The following is a 19,746-nucleotide window of genomic DNA, read 5'->3' on the forward strand; positions in this document are numbered from 1 at the left end:
GCTTTACTAATTAGTTCTAAGACTTAACTAATTGAATTTTAGGCTTAACTATTTGGTTTCATTGCTTTAACTAATTCATTCTATTGCTTGACCAATTGGTTCTGTTACTTAACTAAGAATAAAATTCTTAACTAAACTCAACTAAAACAAATTTAACCTTAACTAAAAAGAAATTATTCTTAACTAAAACAAAGTTACACTTAACTAAAACAGCATAAAGTTTAATCATCACATTGGCTAGGCAAATCCTCATTAAATGCTGGTGAAACAAGAAAAATTCGCTTGGAATTGTCATCATTTGTATACAAAAGTTGAGCTTTCGCTGATGAAGCACTTCCTACTGATCTTCCCAATAGGTAGTTTCATTTACATGTATCATTAAGCCACAACATGCATTGCAACTTTTACTGCAATATTACATTTCAAATCGTATAGGATTTTTGCAACATTCTAGAGGGATGGTAGTTAAGGATTCCAGCCACCCGCATGGCCTAAAGTTGTTGATTGAGGATTACCCCTTTGCAGTTGAGACATGAGTGAATGATTATTGCTGGTTCTACTATCCAACAGACAGCCTAGTAGAAATTGATCCTGAACTTCAATCTTGGTGGAATAAGATCTGAAATGTGGGGGCATGGTGATAAAAAAAGATGAAACATGGTGGCTAGAAATGAAAACCAGGCATGCTCTTACAAGTACATGCACCACCATCATATGGGTAGCTTCTGCCTTGCATGCTGCTGTCAACTTTGGGCAGTATCCTTATGCAGGATACCTCCCAAACCGCCCTACTGTAAGTAGGCGCTTCATGCCTCAGCCATGCTGCAATCCAAAATACGTTTAGCTTGAGTCTGATCCCGAGAAAGCCTTCTTGAAAACATAACAGCTCAACTTGAGACACTCCTTGGTGTTTCCTTGATTGAAATATTATCGTGTCACTCCATAGACGAGGTTTAACTTCAGATGCTGAACCACTAGCTGCATTCCAGAGATTTCAAAAGAATTTGTTGGATATTAAAAAGAATATCACAGAAAGGAAAAATTTATGAAAATGAAATCAGGAGGTTCACATTGTTTTCTTAACAAAAAGGACAACATCATCCAACTCCAAGTGAACAATGACCTGCAGATTTATGCTAGGCCTACCAATTATAGTCTAAAGCATTACAAAATTACAATCATTAATGTTTTTTCTCAATGTAAAATCCAAACAGATAAGTCTGGAATAAAACTCACAAGCATAAACAATGCAATCAGTTTATTCTATATGCTTAATGATCAGGACAACAACATAATAAACCAGCAAGAATAACAACATTACTGAAGCAGCAACGTAACAACGCCAAAACCAGTCAAACATAATGAGCAAAATTCACAAATTAAGCACCTCACTCACTCGCACCGTAATCATAATAAGCTGTTGCGAAATAACATCTGAACTCAAAATTCAATCACACTCGATAGACAGTCCAAATCGCATAAACTTTAAAATAAAAAACCTAACTAAATGAAGGAGGAGATACGAAAGGAGAGATGGAAGAATTACCTCAAGCCACCACCAACAACGACGAATGTGACCACCATATATAAGCAGCGAATCAGAGCCACCGGTGCAGCCGCCGCAAGAGCGGTTCCTAATTCTGCCGTCACCGGTTGCTCCTCTGATCTACAAAACGCCGTCATCTCTTCATCTCTAGAGGAGCGAGAAAAGAGAGAGTACCGGAGATGGTATAGATCGTGACGGAGATGAGGAGGAGAAAGAGGCCAGAAGTTGTCGGGCGACATGGAAGAAGGAGAGAGAAAGTTGTGTTTGAGGTGAGAGAGAAAGAAATGTAGCTGTTATACGCGACCCGGTAAGCAATTTTTTCGACCCGCAAAAATAGAATTGACCCGCGCCACACCCATGGGTGGGCGGTCAGACAGGTCAGTCGGTCGTTTTAAAAAATTTGTATAATTTTATAGTGAATTTCGCATGTAAATGGCGTTTTAAAATTTTTACTAAAATCAAAGATTTGATGCCAAACCCAGAATTCCCAAATTCGAAGCCTAACTATGACTTTTCGCAGGTTTTAGTTTTTCGAACGCAAAATTTGTAATTTTTAAGATGTTAAATTAAATATTTGCTATTCTTGTTTGTAAATCTTGAATCTATGATTGACCTACTGTATATGTTTAACAATTTTAATGCCTAAGCTTGTTAGTTATACAACCTAATTTATAATTGTAATTAATTTGTTGAAATTCGAATAATTTAGATTTTGATTTGATTTTCATAATTAATTGACAATTTAATTAGGAATCCATGATTAAAAACCACCATAAAATTTGTTAAATTTGGAAATTTTTAAAATTTTATGACCTAGATTTGAATCCGTGAAAATAAACTTGATCGGAAATTAATTTGAATAATAAATTTTCGATTTTTCGCCCTAAATTTATGAAATTAATATGATTTATTAATTCATCTATAAATTTAAATTAAAAAGTTTTGAATTTTATAAAAATCGCTCACGAATCTTGCACGCACAAAGCAATGGACGCTAAGTGTTACCCTTAAGGGGTGTTGTATAGTGCGGGCATGCGACGACGAGCAAGGGTGCTCGTCGCCCATGCGGTACGTATGCAGTGAGCAAACGTGTGGCACGAGAGATCAAGGAAGTAGCCCTGCCTTGCGTCGAGTGCTGCGACGTGCATGGGCGGATGGGGCGAGAGGCAAGGCACCAAGAAAGCAGGCCGCAACGCGGGCAGCAAGGAAGCCTCGCCCAGCGAGCGCTGCCTCGCCACAAGCAGCGAGCTGCTGCTGCGCGTAGGCGTGGCTCGGCTTGCTGCGTCTACGCGTGGCTACTCGTGCCTTGCTGTGCGATCAGTCGAGTGGGGTGATGCTGCCTCGTGGACTCGACGGGGCATGGGCGCAAGCCCATGGCCTCGTCTTGACCAGATTGATTCGTTTTAATTTAATTTTGATTTTCAGTTGGAAAAACGATTTAAATTAAATTTAAAATTCGTAATTTTATTTTTTCTCGGAATTTAATTATGAATAATTTAATTATTATAAATTTTATTTATACTAATTATTTTACTAAAATAACCTTGATTAAATTTAAATTAATTAATTTAATAAACTGAAAATAAATTAAAGGATTCAAATAATAATTTATATGAGCTTTAAATTTTAATTAAATTTGTATGTTTCCGGTTAGACTAGGAAATACAATTTTATGTTTAAAATTAGTAAAGCATGTAAATTACTTGGTTTAAGTGGGAGCGTTTTAGTCATAAACTCTTGATTAGGTCTACATTCCTTTAAGGTTAAAACAACTTGATTAGAATTAATAAGGATTGAATAATTGGTAGATTATTGGAACCCTTGATTAATTGATGCAAATATTTATGTGATGCATAATATGTTCTACTAACCAGCTATGTGGGCCATTCATTGATAAATGAATGGGTGAATGGTATATTATAAATGTACTGTTTTGCAGGTTATGGAAAGTGACTAGTATGGCCCAAATAGGATAGAAAATATGGTCTGCGTACCATTAATTTGAATGTAATATTGGTCTAAAGTACCAAAGTTTTATTGCTTTAAATATGGTCTGTGTACCATCAAATAGTTGCAATTAGTTTAAATTATAGCTTATCCTATTTGGTGAAAATGGCGCCTCCCATGGTGAAATTCAAGACGGAGTTTCCAATCCATTTTCAAGACGGAGTTTGAAGTTGAAGCTTCAAGATGAAGTCGGGCCATACTAGATCACAATTATATCTTATGCATGCATTAAGTTATTTATTGGTTTAAATATGTCTTAACTATGCATGAGATTATGGCTTAATTATGTTGCATGATTAAGGATTTTAGTTCACTTAAAATCTAACCAACATCGTAAGAGCCTTATGTTCCAAACTTTAAAAATTGAGTTAAAAGGTGCCATGCCAAAATAACACTTACTTGGATAACCTTTAGGTAGTGTTTGGTAACTGGATTTCATTTGAAAATTTTTAATTCTAATATGGGAATTGAAATGCTGAAATTTAATTCCAAATCAAGTGTTTGGCAAACTCCAATAATTTCAATTCCATAATTTCAATTCCAGTATAGTGTTTGTGAAATAAGTGATATTTTAAATCATAATTACCAATAAATTATTTTTCCCCCTTAAAAAGTAAAAAAAATGTAGTACTGTAGTATAATTTACATAATTATTCGTATCATTGAATCCCCAAAGTTACATTAAAAACACTAACAAAAAAAGAGAGAGAGAAAACGTGCAGGTGAAATTATGGAAAGGGATCGACTATTCGGCATACACAAAATGCAATTGAAGATTATCAATTGAACCTTAAATTCAGTCATCAAGATTACCAATTGGAGATTTCTGCATACCAAAGGTTATGAATTGGAACATCAAAGTAGACCCGATTTGATTATAGAAGAATTTGATATAAATTATTTACAAATCCTAAAAATGATATCATTGATGATGAGTAATGGCGGCCAGATTCATGGCGGAGGAGTATTTACAAATAATTTTTGACGTAGGTTTCGCATGCGAAGACCTCTTTTCATTCGCATTGTGAACACGTTAAGTGCAAGTAATCGCTACTTTCAACAGCATCCAGATGCAACGATGCGACTGGGTGCTTCAGCTCTTCAAAAATGCACAGCGGCAATAAGGATGTTAGCCTATGGTTGACCAAGTTGATGAGTATCTAAAGCTTGGTGCAACCACATCTAGAGAATGTCTTACACAATTTGTTGATGGTGTGATTGCTCTCTTTTCCATTGACTACCTTCGTAAACCAACACCCGAAGATGTCCAACGTCTTCTTAGAGAAGGGGAGGAAAGAGGTTTTCCTGGCATGTTGGGGAGCATCGATTGCATGCATTAGGTGTGGAAAAATTGTCCAGCTAGGTGGAAAGGTATGTACCAAGGTAGATATAAAACAGCGACTGTGATCTTAGAAGCTATTGCTTCAAGGGATTTATGGATCTGGCATGCTTTCTTCGGGACACCAGGGTCGTGCAATGACATAAACGTACTTCGATCAACGTTCCCCGATTTTCGATGATATTATGAACAACCGAGCTCCACATGTTCGGTTCACCGTGAATGGAAATACTTACAAGAAGGGGTATTATCTCACTGATGGGATTTATCCAAAATGGTCCACCTTTGTGGATGTCATTACTGCCCCGCAAACTGCTAAGCAAAGGTTGTTCACTGAATGCCAAGAGAGTGCTAGAAAAGATGTTGAGCGTGCCTTTGTTGTGCTACAAGCTCGATTTGCAATAATTAGGAAACCTGCTTTGGCATGGAACGTTGATATGCTATGGAAAATCATGATGGTATGTATCATCATGCACATGATTGTTGAATATGAGTGTGATACGTATTTGAATTATAAAGATCCACGCGAGTTTGCCTTAGAACAACCTGAAAATATGGCAGGATCATTAACCGAAAACGCTACAACATTCACTGTTACACCCGGGCATTATGATCCACAAAATTTCCGTAGATTGATGGATACAAGACAAGAGGTTCGTGATAGAACAACTCATTTCTCATTGAAAAACGACTTGGTTGAACATTTATGGGGGAGGTCCAGGAGATCGTCTGCGAAGTAGATTTTTAAAGTAATATGTATTTTAGTCGCTTAATTGCTTTCATGTTTTTCGTTATTTTAGTAATTAATGTACTACCGTGTTATTCTAGTAATTAATGTACTACCGTCTTAATAAGTAATTAATGATCCGTTATGTAATACAAATTTCATTTATAATATAATTTATTTAAAGGTTAGATATAGATTTATTTTATCAATAGTAATGGAAAAATAGGCTAAATTATTTTTTAAACACTTGCCATTATCATTATTCCTAAATTAAATATTTTTAATAAGAAAGATAATATATGGTGGGGTATGTAAAAGTAGGAGAGAGGAAACAAGAGAGGATCCTCTTTGATGTGTGGAAAAAAATAGAAATAGGAAGAGGGAGAGGAAGGAGATAGTGGGAAATGATGTGGAAAAAAGATAATATGATGTGTCAAAAGAAGAGAGAGTAAAAGAGAGGATATATATCTCCTCTCTAATAATCTTGCTCTTACTTGCATATCCTTCTCGATCTCTTGTACTTCGTACTATATTTATGAATAACCCTTGATCCTAAGACATTTATACATTTACCGATTACGAAGTACAAGTATATTAAAATACACATCACCCATGTGTACTCAATCTATACTAATATATTAAAAGGCGTTACGAAAAAAGTCTACATGTCACGTATAACTCTCATGTTTACGCCATGTCACCCACTGACTAAGATAATGTGATGCCGTGGACAACTAAAAATCAATACATGTAAGAAGGTTCGAACACAAGACCTCAAGTTTGGAGATTAAATCTCATTACCATCTTAACCAACCACTAATTGTTGTTTATCCATACACATTAACTTATAAATACATGTAACACGAAGTCTAAAACAACTAAATATTTAGGTTACCTTTTATTTCTGCATATATCTAATATGGTGTTATTATTTCGAAACACTTAGTTGTATTAGAAAATAAATTAAAAGAATCGTGAGACGGTCTAATTGAAAAATTATTTGGCATGATAAATGACGTAGTGTGCATGTGTAGTAGATGAACTTAATGATCTTTTCAATTTTATGGACTACATGTATTTTGGTCAAATATTAAGATGAAGAAGAATCTCGAATTTTAGTTATTTGAAATAAAAAGTAACAACCAGAGCAATCGCTAACTGCTGTACCCGGGTATAGCCAGCTCTGGCTGTACCCCAAAAACGACGCGCTCATATTGTTTGTTCATTCTTGTCGACTGTTTGTTCTTTTTTATTATACTGTTTGTTCATTCTTATTGTACTGTTTGTTCTTTTTTTTTTTGTACTGTTTGTTCTTTCTTGTTGTTACTGTTTGTTCTTTCTTGTTGTACTGTTTGTTCTTTCATGTTGTTTTTTAAATTCATCATCAAATTTTCATAATTGTTGTATTTTTTGTTCTTTCTTCTTGAATTTTATGTTCTTTTTTATATTGTTTGTTCTTTCTTGTTTATTTGTTTGTTTATAATAATCATATGGTTAATGTTCATAATTAAACTCTTCATTAATCTTTTATTCTTTCTTTTTGTATTGTTTGTTCTTTCTTGTTGTACTGTTTGTTCTTTCTTGTTGTTTTTTAAATTCATTCATCAAACTTATTGCACGTTGTATTGTTTGTTCTTTCATGTTGGCTTTAAAATTCATCATAAAATTGTTCATAATTATTGTATTGTTTGTTCTTTTTTCTGGAATTTTATGTTCTTTTTTATATTATTTGCTCTTTTTTGTTGAATTATTTGTTCTTTCTTGTTTATTTGTTTGTTCATAATAATTATCTGCTTTATTGTTTGTTCTTTCTTGTTTATTGTTTGTTCTTTCTTGTTGTATTGTTTGTTCTTTCATGTTGACTTTAAAATTCATCATAAAATTGTTCATAATTGTTGTATTGTTTGTTCTTTTTTCTGGAATTTTATGTTCTTTTTTATATTGTTTGTTCTTTTTTGTTGAATTATTTGTTCTTTCTTGTTTATTTGTTTGTTCACAATAAATATATGGTTAATGTTCATAATGAAATTGTTCACTTCATTGGTCTTTTATGTTTTTACAAGCGCCTATATTGTTTATTTCCAAATAAATAAATAAATGTTCATTTCCAAAATAGTAAATGTTCATTCCAAATAAATAAATAAATGTTCATTTCCGTAATAGTAAATGTTCATTTTTGTAGTTTATTTCCAAATAAATAAATAAATATTCATTTCCAAAATAGTAAATGTTTATTCCAAATAAATAAATAAATGTTCATTTCCGAAATAGTAAATGTTTATTTTTGTACCAGTATATTAATGTTCATTTCAAACAACACAAAACGACATCATTTTGGATGAGGGTACAGCCAGCTTTGGTTGTACCCGGGTATAGCCAAAAATTTGCGCTTCTCAAGTTCTCGATCTCTTGCATTGATGAATAACCAGTGATCCATTGAGTAAATAGAGGGTGATTAACAAAATGTTAAATTAATTTGATTGATTTCAATACTCCTTATGAAGATATGGTTTTTGATAAAAACTCGACTGGTTTTTCCAAGCAAGTAACATTATATCGATACTAGAAATTCCAATTCCTTGGATACACCATTAATGTTGCATATACCCATATAGGCACGCAGGATTTTAAAATAATCAGCAAGGATTTTGCAAGCAGTCAAATTGCAACATAAATCGTATGCCATCATGTAACTCCTAGCCTTGATTAATTGATAACAAAATAACAAATGTAACACAATGGTTGAAATGTTAGAAACTGGGAATTTTCATTAATATGAACAAACTGTTCATTAAGCATACATCCAAGATTACACCAGTTAAATCGAACAACTAAAACGCTAATCACACATCAAATTTACTAAATTCTACTAACATATTTTCCGCAAAAACCTACTAATATTATCCAGTAAATTCTTCAAACACCTAAATCAGAAACCCTAAAATTCCTGAGATACGCTTCCCTTTTCACTCTTGTCGCCCTTAGGTTTATTCTTGGGAAGCAACACAGAGTGAATCTTGGGTAGAACACCTCCGCTTGCGATTGTCACTGATCCTAGAAGTTTGCCCAATTCTTCATCGTTCCTAATAGCCAATTGAATGTGCCTTGGTATGATTCTAGTCTTCTTGTTGTCTCTTGCTGCATTTCCAGCTAATTCCAGAACCTGATAATCACCAATTTCTAATCAGCTTCAAACTCAATCATTCAAATTTTAACAATAGTCACTGTAAATTCAAACCAAATATCTTCATATTAATGAATCAAACAAATGAAGTCCTCTGAATTTTACGTTTTATTCAAAAAAAATCAGATTCACAACATAAACAACCTCTCAATGTAGATTCCAATTACAATCACCATTCGTCGTTATTACATGCTAAAGCACCCGCAAATTTTTAAAAAAAAAAAAAAAAAAAAGCCTCAGAAATCACTTCAAATCCGAATTTAATTGGGAAAAAAATCAAACAAAAAATTGTCAGACAAATTGGAAGTGGAGAACAAATTTAGTGCTGATTCAAGACCAGATTAAAATCTGAACCTTCAAACAGACAAATCATTGACAAAACAAACCTAATTTCTATCTTGAATTCAAATTAAACATCTCCGTTTCGTTACTAATTGCAAAACATCATACCAAATTACTCGAATCAACATTTCATCAAAAAAATTGTCAAAATATAGAAAGAGGAGAGCGAAAATGATACCTCAGCGGCGAGATACTCGAGAACAGCAGAGAGGTAGACAGGGGATCCAGAACCGACCCTCTGGGCATACCGACCCTTCTTCAAGAAACGAGCAATGCGACCGACCGGAAACTGAAGCCCAGCCTTGGAGGAGCGAGACACCGACTTTACACCACTCTTTCGCTGGCCTCTGCCGCCGACGCTCTTGGTTGTTACTCCGTCTTTGCCGGCCATTTGGTGGTGGTTGATTTTACAGGTAGAATTTGGAGGAAGAACACTATGAGAGAGAAATGGAATGCGAAGATATTGTGAATGAGTGAGTAAATGCAGAAAGGGGGATTCGGAATTTATAGGGTAGAAGTTCGATGATTCTATTGGTTGGTTTGGGTATACACGGATTGCCAACGTGGAGGTTGGGAAGTGCGGAAATTTGAGTTGCCCGCCAAGTCTTTTGGTTTTTCAAAATTGAAATGTTTCGGCTTTTTTCATTTGTTGGTAGAATCAAACGCTTCTGAGTTGTAGCTCATTGACATCAAGGAGAAAAATGTTTAAGGATATGTTTTGTTCGTTTTATTTTGAGTTATTTTAGACAAAATAAGTTTTGAAAAAATAGTCACATACAACTATTTTATTTCACATAAATTAAGTTAAAATAGGTTCAGATAATATATAAATTCATATATGGAGTAATATAATTAGATCATACTACGTTCAAAATAAGTCGAATATAAAGAGTCTAATAATGTCATTTATATTAAGGAAGTTAAGTTTAAAAAATTCGGCCATTTAACTCACCGGTGGTTAATCCAAAATTTTGATCCATTGAGATAAATTTTTGTTTTTATTTTACAATATCAATATCATAAATAAATAAAACAAAAGGTGGCAAATTGGCAATTGTGGAATTAACTTCATGAATTTGGAAAGGGGATTTTTATTCGACGCCCTGTTCCGTTAATAACGCCCTAATTTATTACGTGAAAGTACGATTCTGCCCTCCCTTATCACCCTTCCCCTTCTCTGCTCTTTCCCTCCCTCCCTCCCTCCCTCCCTTCCTCCTGTCAGCACCCCTCCATCAACGTCGCCGCCATCACAGTAACATCACAATATTCTCGCCGCCCATCGCAAACCCGACCGGAGTGGCCTCATAAAACCCCCCTCTTGCTCGCAAGCCCATATCGCCGCCGCCGGAGCAAACCCATATCGCCGGAGTTGAAGACCCTGTTTCGCGGCGACGTTGAAGACCCTGTTTCGCGGCGGAGTTGAAATATAATCCGGAGCAAACGCATAGTGTTTCGCGGCGGTTTCCAACCCCTGTTTCGACGGCCACGGCTCCGGTTGTCGCCAGTGAAGGTGTAAACGTCAATGGGCTCCAAAGAGAAGACCCACATCGACGCCGTTGTCTCCTCCATTACCGTCGGCGTTTAAGGTAATTGAATTATTATTTTTAATTTTATTGTGATTGGTGGCGCACACCATTTGCGTGGCCAGCCATGTCAGTCGCGCACAGCCTGTGCGCGGCTGACATGGATGGTGGCGCAAATGGTGTGCGCGGGGGAAGAGAAGCAGTTTGAATTTAATTTTTTTTATTTTATTTTATTTATTATTGTTGTATTATTGCTGATGTTTAATTTAATTTAATTTAATTTAATTTATTTTTGAATTTTTTTTTTGTATTATTTTATTTTCTATTTTAATTTAGATTATTCAATATAATATTTTAGTTGATTATAATTTATTATAAAAAGTTTCTCGCCGAAATTTCAGTTTTCCGGCAAAAATCTGGGAGCCAGCTTGGTGGGGGAGGGGGGGTTGAGAGAGAGGTGAGGGAAAGGTGAGGTGAGAAAGGTAAAAAAAAAATGAAAGGGAGGGATAAGTTTTTAAAAGGGTAGTTGTGTACTTTCGCTATGAATAGTAGGGCGATTTTAGCGTGGCGGGCGTCGAATAGCGATACACATTTGGAAAAGGGGGCGACGTGGTTATGTGAACGTATAATGGCCTGTTTGGGAACTAGAATAAATTCAGAATTTTGCTCAGTTACCTTGTTTGGTAGTATATAGAATTTGGAATTGGTTTTGGGCCAAATCCAACGCTTTCAAAAAATAAGGCTTACGTAAATAATTTGAAAACCGAAATGAAATGTGGTCATTTCAAATCCATTTAATACCCTCTCCCCCACTCATAGAGTCGCAATAATCATTTCTTCTTCTTCTCTTCACTTTCTCTATCCTCAACTTTTCATTAATGATGGTCGTTTGAAGTTCCTCACTGGTAGCATGTTGAGGTTGTCAACCTTCTTCTAAAACGTCGTAGCTCTTTCTATCTCCTCATTATTATCTTCACACTAATTACTCAAATAGCTCAAAACTTTATATCTCATTCTCTCTCCTCCCAATACCTACTTCCTCCACTGCCACCAATAAGGTTTCACCACATGTATGAATCAAACTGTTCTTCCGTATTATATTCATTTGAGTTCACGGAGAGAGAAATATAGAGGAACGGAGAGAAGATCATAATTATATAGTATCCGAAGTTGTGTCATTGCCAATTATTTATCCTTGATATTAGACTAGGTTGAGAGCGAATGAATTAGGTTGCAAGGGGATCCCATTCGCGATCGTCTTTGTAGGTGAAGCTCCTGAGAAACTCTCCCAAAAAATGGTGAATTCTTCTTCAATTGAGAAAGGAATTGTCCTTGATACGTCTAGATTCAGATCTTAGGACTTGATTACTACGAATTATTAGCGAGATTTATATAGTTAGAGTTTTATTTTCCCCATATTTTGACCTATGATTTTTCGCAGGCGCCCCAAAATAGGCTTCGGATGTAATTGCTTTTTTCTTTTTCTTTATATTTCGTTACGGATTTTTTGTCATTTAACACCTTCAAAAATCAACTTTTGTAATTAAACATTAAAATTATATTTAAACACCTTAAAAAATGTAAAATGTAGAATTCAACACCAGTTAACGGTTTTCGTAAGGAAAAACTGGGGTGGGGCCCATACTTTCATATATTTATCCAACTTTAACCTATCTTCCACGATTTAGTTTCCCGCTTCTTCTTTCTTCTCTTCACCTGCTCCCCGACGTATGTACTGCTCCTGCTTATCATTAAATTCTCACAAAAATTAATTTTCCTTTCCTATTACAAAGCAAAATTCAAAGATTACCTTTTTCTATTTGTGGAAATTTAACTTCAAAATCATTGAAGTCGGTGGACCAACAAGTAAAGATGGCCATGGGCCGTGCCGGGTCGGGCTTCGTGTCGAGCCCGCGGGCCCATAGTCATTTCAGGCACGGCCCAGGCACGGTGTTAGCGGGTGGGGTCGGGTCGGGGCAATTTAGGGAATTCATCGGCCCAGGCACGGCACGAGCCCGCGGGCCAAGCGGGTCGGGTCGGGTCGTGCCCGTGCCCGTGCCTAAGTCCGTGTGCCTAGTTCGTGCCTAAGCCCACGTGCCTAGTTCGTGCCTAAGCCCACGTGCCTGCTTCGTGCCTAAGCCCACGTGCCTAACCCAGTACCAAAATAGGCTAGGTGATTAGTGATTATGATGTACGAAGATTGTTACCGTTGGAGTTGATAAGATAAATAAAATTGGCAGTCTTTATCAAAAAACATGCATCCTCACAAATTATTGGACCCTTTTTTATATAATGTTCAAAAGAAGAGGAATCTAAAAGAATTTACCTTAAACTATAATAAGTTGGCTTTGCTTGTGCGCCAGTGGGAGTATAGATGTTTCATCAGCATTATACAATGCATTTTGATTATAATTATATGTTTATAGTTTTGTAATCTAATTAAGTTGTCTCTCTTGGTTGTAATCATCCACAATTCCACATAGACTATGAAAATGAAGCCAAGGAATTATGTAAACAAAGGATGCTAATTCTTTTATTTTTTTGTAACGTACTTTGTATCTAAAGTGACTTTTTACTATTGAATAATACCTCATGCTTTTTTATTAAATATTTCGAATATTCATGGTACACCATGTCACCATCTAAAGACTAAAGTTCTAAACTTAGCGGTAACTATTTGGAGGAACATTAACCGAGAATTACATTCATAGTTCTTCATGACTTAAACACTAAACGATAATACATCACATTTTATTATGCATACATTAATCGAGAATTACATTCATAGTTCTTCATTACTTAAACACTTATTATAGATGTCCATCACTTGTTCATATCCATATTCCTGATCATCTTCACCATCTTCACCATCTTCATCATCTTGTTCTTCGTTGCCTTCTAATTCAGATGCCAGTGATTGGACCGATGCGGTTGTTGCAGTTGCATCATCTGAATCAGCATCACATTCTTCACGATCTTGCATTCTTTTATCAGCATCTAACCAATCTTTGAAGCAAACACACATCTCAAGAGTATCCGGCCTTAATCTAGTTCTTCTGTCATCCAAAACACGACCAGATGCACTAAAAGCTCGTTCGGAAGCAACAGATGAAACTTGAACAGCAAAAATGTCTCGTGCCATGGCTGATAAAATAGGGAACTGTTTGCATTGCTTATGCCACCAATCAAGCAAGTCTAGATCATTCATGGTTTCTTCACTTTCACCTCGCATAAAATCATAATTTAAAAACATTTGAAATTCAGACATGTCAGATGAAGTAGTAGTACGTACTTTCTTAGACTTGCCTTTGCTAAGACCAAGTAAAGTAGAACCTTTTGAAAATACATTAGATATTAATTTACCACTACCGGAGTCCTTACTTGTTCTAATAGGAGCATTGCGAGTTTCACCAAAACGATTATCATACCAACTATAAAGTTGAAAAAAAGAATCACTTAAATTTTTTTGTAACTCTCAAAGTCAATAGGAAGGCCTAAAAATTGGATATAAAGTTCAATGTAAGAACAAGTTGTTTCAAATTTTTGCCTTGGATCCAAAAATGAAGCAAATATGAAAACTAGTGGAATAGTATCATAATACTTTTTAAATTTGTTTTCCATTTTTGGAAGATAACTTTGGCATTGTTCGTCATCACGAAATTTGCTAAAAAGTTGTGCAATTAAAGCCCCATTAACAATAAATGTATGAGTAGTTGGAGTATAAACTGTAGAAAATAATTTGTTGAATCACAAAACAAATGTAAAAATTCCATAAGTCTTTCACATTGCTCCCAGTCAGACTCCAACAATGCTAAATTAGGACATCGAGAATTAAAAAACTCGGTAATTGGTTGCTTATATTCCACTGCAAACTTAAGCAATTCATATGATGAATTCCACCTATTCATAACATCAACTGGAATTTTTCTTACCGCTAGACATCGGCTTTTGAGATGATGCTTCCATTCTTGCTTTCTCATACCAGACATGTTAATAAAATTGCATGCTTCTCTTACCTTGGTGTAATACGGATTATTTTCCTTAAGACCATCTTGTACACTTAAGTTTAAAATATGGCATGCACATCGAACATGTAAAGTAGTTCCATCCAAAACTACGTCTAAAAGATTTTGGGAAATCATCCTGGCACATGAAGTCATAGTGGAAGCATTATCAAAAGTCATAGATAAAATCTTATTTTTAAGACCATACTCTTCAATACAACTCATGATCAAATGAGCTATGTTAACTGCATTGTGAGGATATTCTAATGCTCTAAAACCGACAATACGTTTTTGCATCATCCAATCTTGATTTATCCAATGCACAGTCACACACAAATAATGCAAAGCACTTACTCCAGAATCCCAAAGATCGGCGGTAATAGAAACTTTACCATCAAAGTTAGACAGCTCAGAAATAATTTCATGTTTATATGAAGTATATTGTCGCATATCACTTGCTTTTGCTTTTTTTCTAGACACTTTACGGTGTTGTGGTTGGAGTGCAGACTTAATATACTCATTAAAATTATCATTCTCAGCAAAGAGAAATGGTTTTTCATCTTGAATAAGCATTTTTGACAAAGCATCCTTATCCCTCTCATAGTTATAGTGAAAATACCCTAATCCAGACGGGTGGAATTGAGTTAGTTTAGGCTGGGTATCGTCGGGATCTCTACTGGGACATCTTTTTATATGTCTCCCTAAGTGTCCGGTTCCATTAGCAGATTTCGCTGATAATATACCTCCACATGCCTTGCATTTAGCTTTAGTACGACAACGACTAAGTTTAAAATATGGCCAAACACCACTCTTCCTAGATTCTCTAGTCATCTCTTCATCATTAAGACATAAGTCTAGTTGGTTGACATTTTGTGGAATCTGACTAGAGCCGGCAAATTGATTATCGAAAGAGAATGTGGACATGGTGTAGGAAGGTGCAATTTGGGGGGGAAGTACCACTTCCACCTGCATCCATTGTAGTAGTGAAAGGTGGTGGATTAGGAAAATTATAATTGCCATAATTGGGGGTCGGATTAAAACCCGGTGGATAAGATTGCCATGGAAAATCTTGTTGATTTTGCGGGTTAGTATATTGAGGATTCGGGACCCATGACGGGGGCATCATTTGATTGGGAATTTGACTAGACTCAGGAGGTTGTTTTTTACTATTAACTTTAGATTTCTTAGAAGGCTTTGAACCACCTGCCATTATAATTATATTTAACTAATAATCAACAAGAGACTATTAAATTACTAGAGATTAACAAACAACAAAGGTCATGCATGTACACAAAGTCACATATAAATAGTTAACAAACAATAAAGTCATGTCTTAAATATTTTATGTTTATAAACAACTACTAAACAGATTATTGTTACTTAATTTTAATAGTTAAAAAGCTAATAAACAAGATGTGTTAGATCTTACTTAACGATAGAATGATCGATTCGGAGAATTCCCAGTTGCTTAGCCTCCAAATCTCCAATGCTCCAAGCCTTTGAATCTCCAATACCAAATTACTAACCTATTATTTTTATAATTTCTACAACAAAAAAGATTTAAACATCTATTAAATTATAGTTTAATAATTTAGGAGTAATATATGAATAAGTTGAGAGTGAGAGTGATATTGAAAACTGAAGTGAGAGTATTTGTGAAATAATATAGCAAATTTATAATAAAAGCCTAGGTGATTACCGTTGTTTTTGAGCCGTTGGAGTTGATAATTGAAAGTCTGAATTCACTGTTGATAATTTCGGTGGATGAACAGATAAACTGATGAAGCCTTCATTTGAGCCGTTGGAGTTTGCTGTTTTTGGAAGATGAAATGATAGATTTATATAGCAAACGATGCATGCTAGCATACATACATGATAAATTGATGAACAAACTTTACTTTGTCAGACAATGTTAGAATTTCTTTACTTTACTTTACTTTTCTTACTTTACTTGACAATGTTGGAACAAATTGATAAAGTGAAAGCATCTTTTGCTTTCTTTAACCACAAAAGACAAGGTTGAAGTGTTGGACTACTTTGGAAGTATTAACATGCATGATAATTGATAAAGTGAAGAATCTTTTGACTCCCACATGCATGATAAAGCTCTTCAATACAATACAAGATAACATGCAAAATTGGCAATCAAGATAACATGCATGATAAAGTCGTGCTTTTATCGGGCTTTAGGCCCGGGGGCCGGGATTACGGGCCGGGCTTACCGTGCCAGCCCACGGGCTAAAACGTGCCTCTGTGGGCCAATTTTCGGGCCATGGGCCGGGTCATGCCTGATCGCAAAAAAACAAGGCCCAGGCACGGCACGTGGCACGGCACAAACAGTAGCAGGTCGGGTCGGGCTTGGATCGTGTCCGTGTCGGGCCGGGTTTTCCTCGGGCCGGGCCGTGTCGGGCTTCGAGCCAGCCCGACCCACAACCATCTTTACCAACAAGGTATGGAGGCATCGTCATCTCCATCAATGAGGGGACCATAGATTTTATGTTTTCTAACTAGGGAAGGTACTTCATTGAACTTTTGCATCTTTTTGGTCAGTAAATATTAAAACTAATTGTCCTATTGATGTTAATGTTTGTCAGCTTTATGGAGAGTCCTTAAACCCTATATTATGATAATTGGGGGAATGTGTATGTGGTTGGTACCTTAATAATAATTTAGGTTAGCAGTGATTTGGATGATTAATAATTGGTTAATTAATCTCTTAATTTATTTTCGATTATTCATGGTTGTTGTTAAACTAGGGTTGTTTTACACTGTCTGACATAGGATTCATCATTGAATATGATTTATTTGAGTGCTTTTACTTTGATTATTGAACCCTTTCTTGCTTTATTTATGGTTTTCAACAAGATGGAAAGTGAAGAACATGATTGTATTGATATTCTGATTAGGTTAGGTTGGTTGGTTTAAACCTAGAAAATTCAAGAACGAGAAGTTAATTATGTATGATGGTGGGTGGTATTATTGGAAAAAGAAAGCTAAAATTTCAGGTATGTGTTTTCAATATCTTAGGGAAGCCGTTATTCACGGGTTTGTGAAGTATAATGTATGTGTGCCTAGGAAGTATAACATTTGATATAAGCAAAAGGGGAGGACTTTTACTACTGCCCAGAGGGAGGTAGTAAAGGGGGCTATAATGTAGGGGTTGTTAGAGACAACAAATAAAGAGGGACATCTTGAATTATACTGCACTAGTGAGACTGACCCTTCACCATTAAAAGTACTACCACCACATACGCAAACAAAACAGAAAAACCTTACCCAAAATAAGCGAAAACAACCCATGGAACATAGGACGAGCCCTAGATTCAGTCCATCCATTATTCCACCACGGAGGACACTTGACACACATTTTTCTTCATTGTAATGCTAAGTTTAACAAAGTACAACGGTCCACTAAAAAAGTACAACTGAATGTTATAAAAAGAAAATAAAGTTTTGTAAAACCAAGAATAAAAATAAGGAAACAAAGTTTAATTATGAGATCAATTATGTAAAGCGTAAACAAGGGAAACGAACTCACGATGGGTGTTCCTTTGGTTTATTAAGGTTTTGTATTTTTGGCGATCAAATAATAAGAAGGATTTGATTCAGTTTTATAATGGACATATATGACAATAGAAGATTTCGGACAGCGGGTAGCTCTTTTGCCTTGGATAAATAAAAAAAATCCTTGGCAAAATCCGTACCCTTGCGATTTATTGTCTTCGATTGACAGTATACTCCATGGTTGAGTCGCGACAAATAGTCACATGCCGCGGTATACCTGCGGACCTAACTAACGGGAAATGATAAATCCAATGAAGAATTTCACTTCTTCAATTCCAAGGAATTCAACTTTTAAAAAATGTGGATTTCCTTGGAAGAAGTAAAATTTTCCTTGGATTTATCACTTCCCCTAACTAACTTCTTCATGCAATTTTAGTATGTCTAAGAATTACACGCTTTGCATTATTATCAACACAAATCACTCATAGGTACAAATGTATTATGCAATCCTTTACAAATTTTATCCATAAAAAAATTTCTTCATAGATAATAAAAAAAGTTAAGTGAAACATGTTAAAAGTTACCAAAAGTTACCCGATGTATGATAAATTTATTTTACACCGTGTGCACGCAAGAGACCTTTTGTTTCGAATTTATGAAAGAATGTTACATTTGATACAAGCTAGGGAATACATGACCATGTTATTTTAGACTGAGTACATGAATCTAAACGAGATTTATTATTGGAATTGAAAAAACTAAATTGAATTAGGCTTTATCACCATTTTTGTGTGTGCGAGTAAGCCACAAATCAATTCAAATTACAAATGAGGGAGGATTCAAATCTGTAATGGTATAATTATTTATTGTATACGAGCTCTAGCCTTAGTTCTTGTTTGAAAAAATTAGCGGTAGCGGATAGCGGTGTATATTAGCGGGTAACGGTTAGCTGTCAAAGTAGCGGGTAACTAATATGAGTGTTTGGTAAAAGTAGCGGTTGATATTGTAGAATAAAAAAAAGCTAGAATATTGTTTAAAACTTACTATAAATTTGTCAAAAGCTAACCATTGTCTTATAAGCTACTAATTTTAACGTTTGACAAAAGCTCTCCAACCGCTAACCGCTACTTAAGCCGCTACCTTGCTAAACACTTACAAATTTTACAAGTAGTGTCTTGAATAGTTCAAAACGCTACCCGCTAGGCCGCTACCTCAAAAACTACCGCCGAACACGCCCTAAAGCTACTAACTTTAACATTTGACAAAAGCTACCCAACCACTACTTCTACCGCTAAAGGCTACCTAAACCGCTACTTTGGCAAAGACTCACAAATTTTACAAAGAACATCTTAAATTGGGCAAAAAGCTACCCGCTATCTCAAAAGCTACCGCCAAACACACCCTTAACCATTAAGTCAAGGTGGCTTTGGTATAATATTTGCAATTATTATAACAAGTAAAGGTTTTTAGAAACATATTAGGGGATGTAGCTCAAATGGTAGAGCGCCCGCTTTGCATGCGGGAGGTACAGGGTTCGATACCCTGCATCTCCATTTTTCCTCTTCCTCAT

At 35.4% G+C, this 19,746-nt stretch overlaps 2 protein-coding genes, 1 long non-coding RNA gene and 1 other non-coding gene across 4 annotated transcripts; 2 read left to right on the forward strand and 2 right to left on the reverse strand.

Moving 5' to 3' along the window:
- Positions 1–238: 238 nt before the first annotated feature.
- On the reverse strand, positions 239–2,003 carry LOC110803969 (uncharacterized). Its single transcript, XR_002537611.2, has 2 exons — positions 1,547–2,003; positions 239–978 (listed from the first exon to the last, which is right to left on the reverse strand). It is a non-coding gene; the product is annotated as an uncharacterized lncRNA (long non-coding RNA).
- Positions 2,004–5,077: 3,074 nt separating this feature from the next.
- LOC110803962 (uncharacterized) lies at positions 5,078–5,632 on the forward strand. The gene has a single exon (XM_022009512.2). It carries the CDS (start codon positions 5,078–5,080, stop codon positions 5,630–5,632), a length of 555 nt encoding a protein of 184 aa, XP_021865204.2.
- Positions 5,633–8,361: 2,729 nt separating this feature from the next.
- On the reverse strand, positions 8,362–9,633 carry LOC110803965 (uncharacterized). The gene is made up of 2 exons (XM_022009515.2): positions 9,324–9,633; positions 8,362–8,782 (listed from the first exon to the last, which is right to left on the reverse strand). The coding sequence occupies exons 1-2, from the start codon at positions 9,534–9,536 to the stop codon at positions 8,558–8,560; spliced, it is 438 nt and encodes a 145-aa protein (XP_021865207.1). The 5' UTR covers positions 9,537–9,633; the 3' UTR covers positions 8,362–8,557.
- Positions 9,634–19,656: 10,023 nt separating this feature from the next.
- Positions 19,657–19,729, forward strand: TRNAA-UGC (transfer RNA alanine (anticodon UGC)). Its single transcript has one exon. It is a non-coding gene; the product is annotated as a tRNA-Ala (tRNA).
- Positions 19,730–19,746: the final 17 nt, after the last annotated feature.

The sequence above is a fragment of the Spinacia oleracea genome, chromosome 6 (assembly GCF_020520425.1).
Source record: "Spinacia oleracea cultivar Varoflay chromosome 6, BTI_SOV_V1, whole genome shotgun sequence".
Lineage (NCBI taxonomy): Eukaryota > Viridiplantae > Streptophyta > Magnoliopsida > Caryophyllales > Amaranthaceae > Spinacia > Spinacia oleracea.

Coding starts and splice junctions, on each gene's coding strand:
- LOC110803965 (XM_022009515.2), bottom strand. CDS start 9,536: ATGGCCGGCAAAGACGGAGTAACAACCAAGAGCGTCGGCGGCAGAGGC. Junction 8,783..9,323: donor TCGAGTATCTCGCCGCTGAG/GTATCATTTTCG, acceptor GGTGATTATCAG/GTTCTGGAATTAGCTGGAAA.
- LOC110803962 (XM_022009512.2), top strand. CDS start 5,078: ATGAACAACCGAGCTCCACATGTTCGGTTCACCGTGAATGGAAATACT.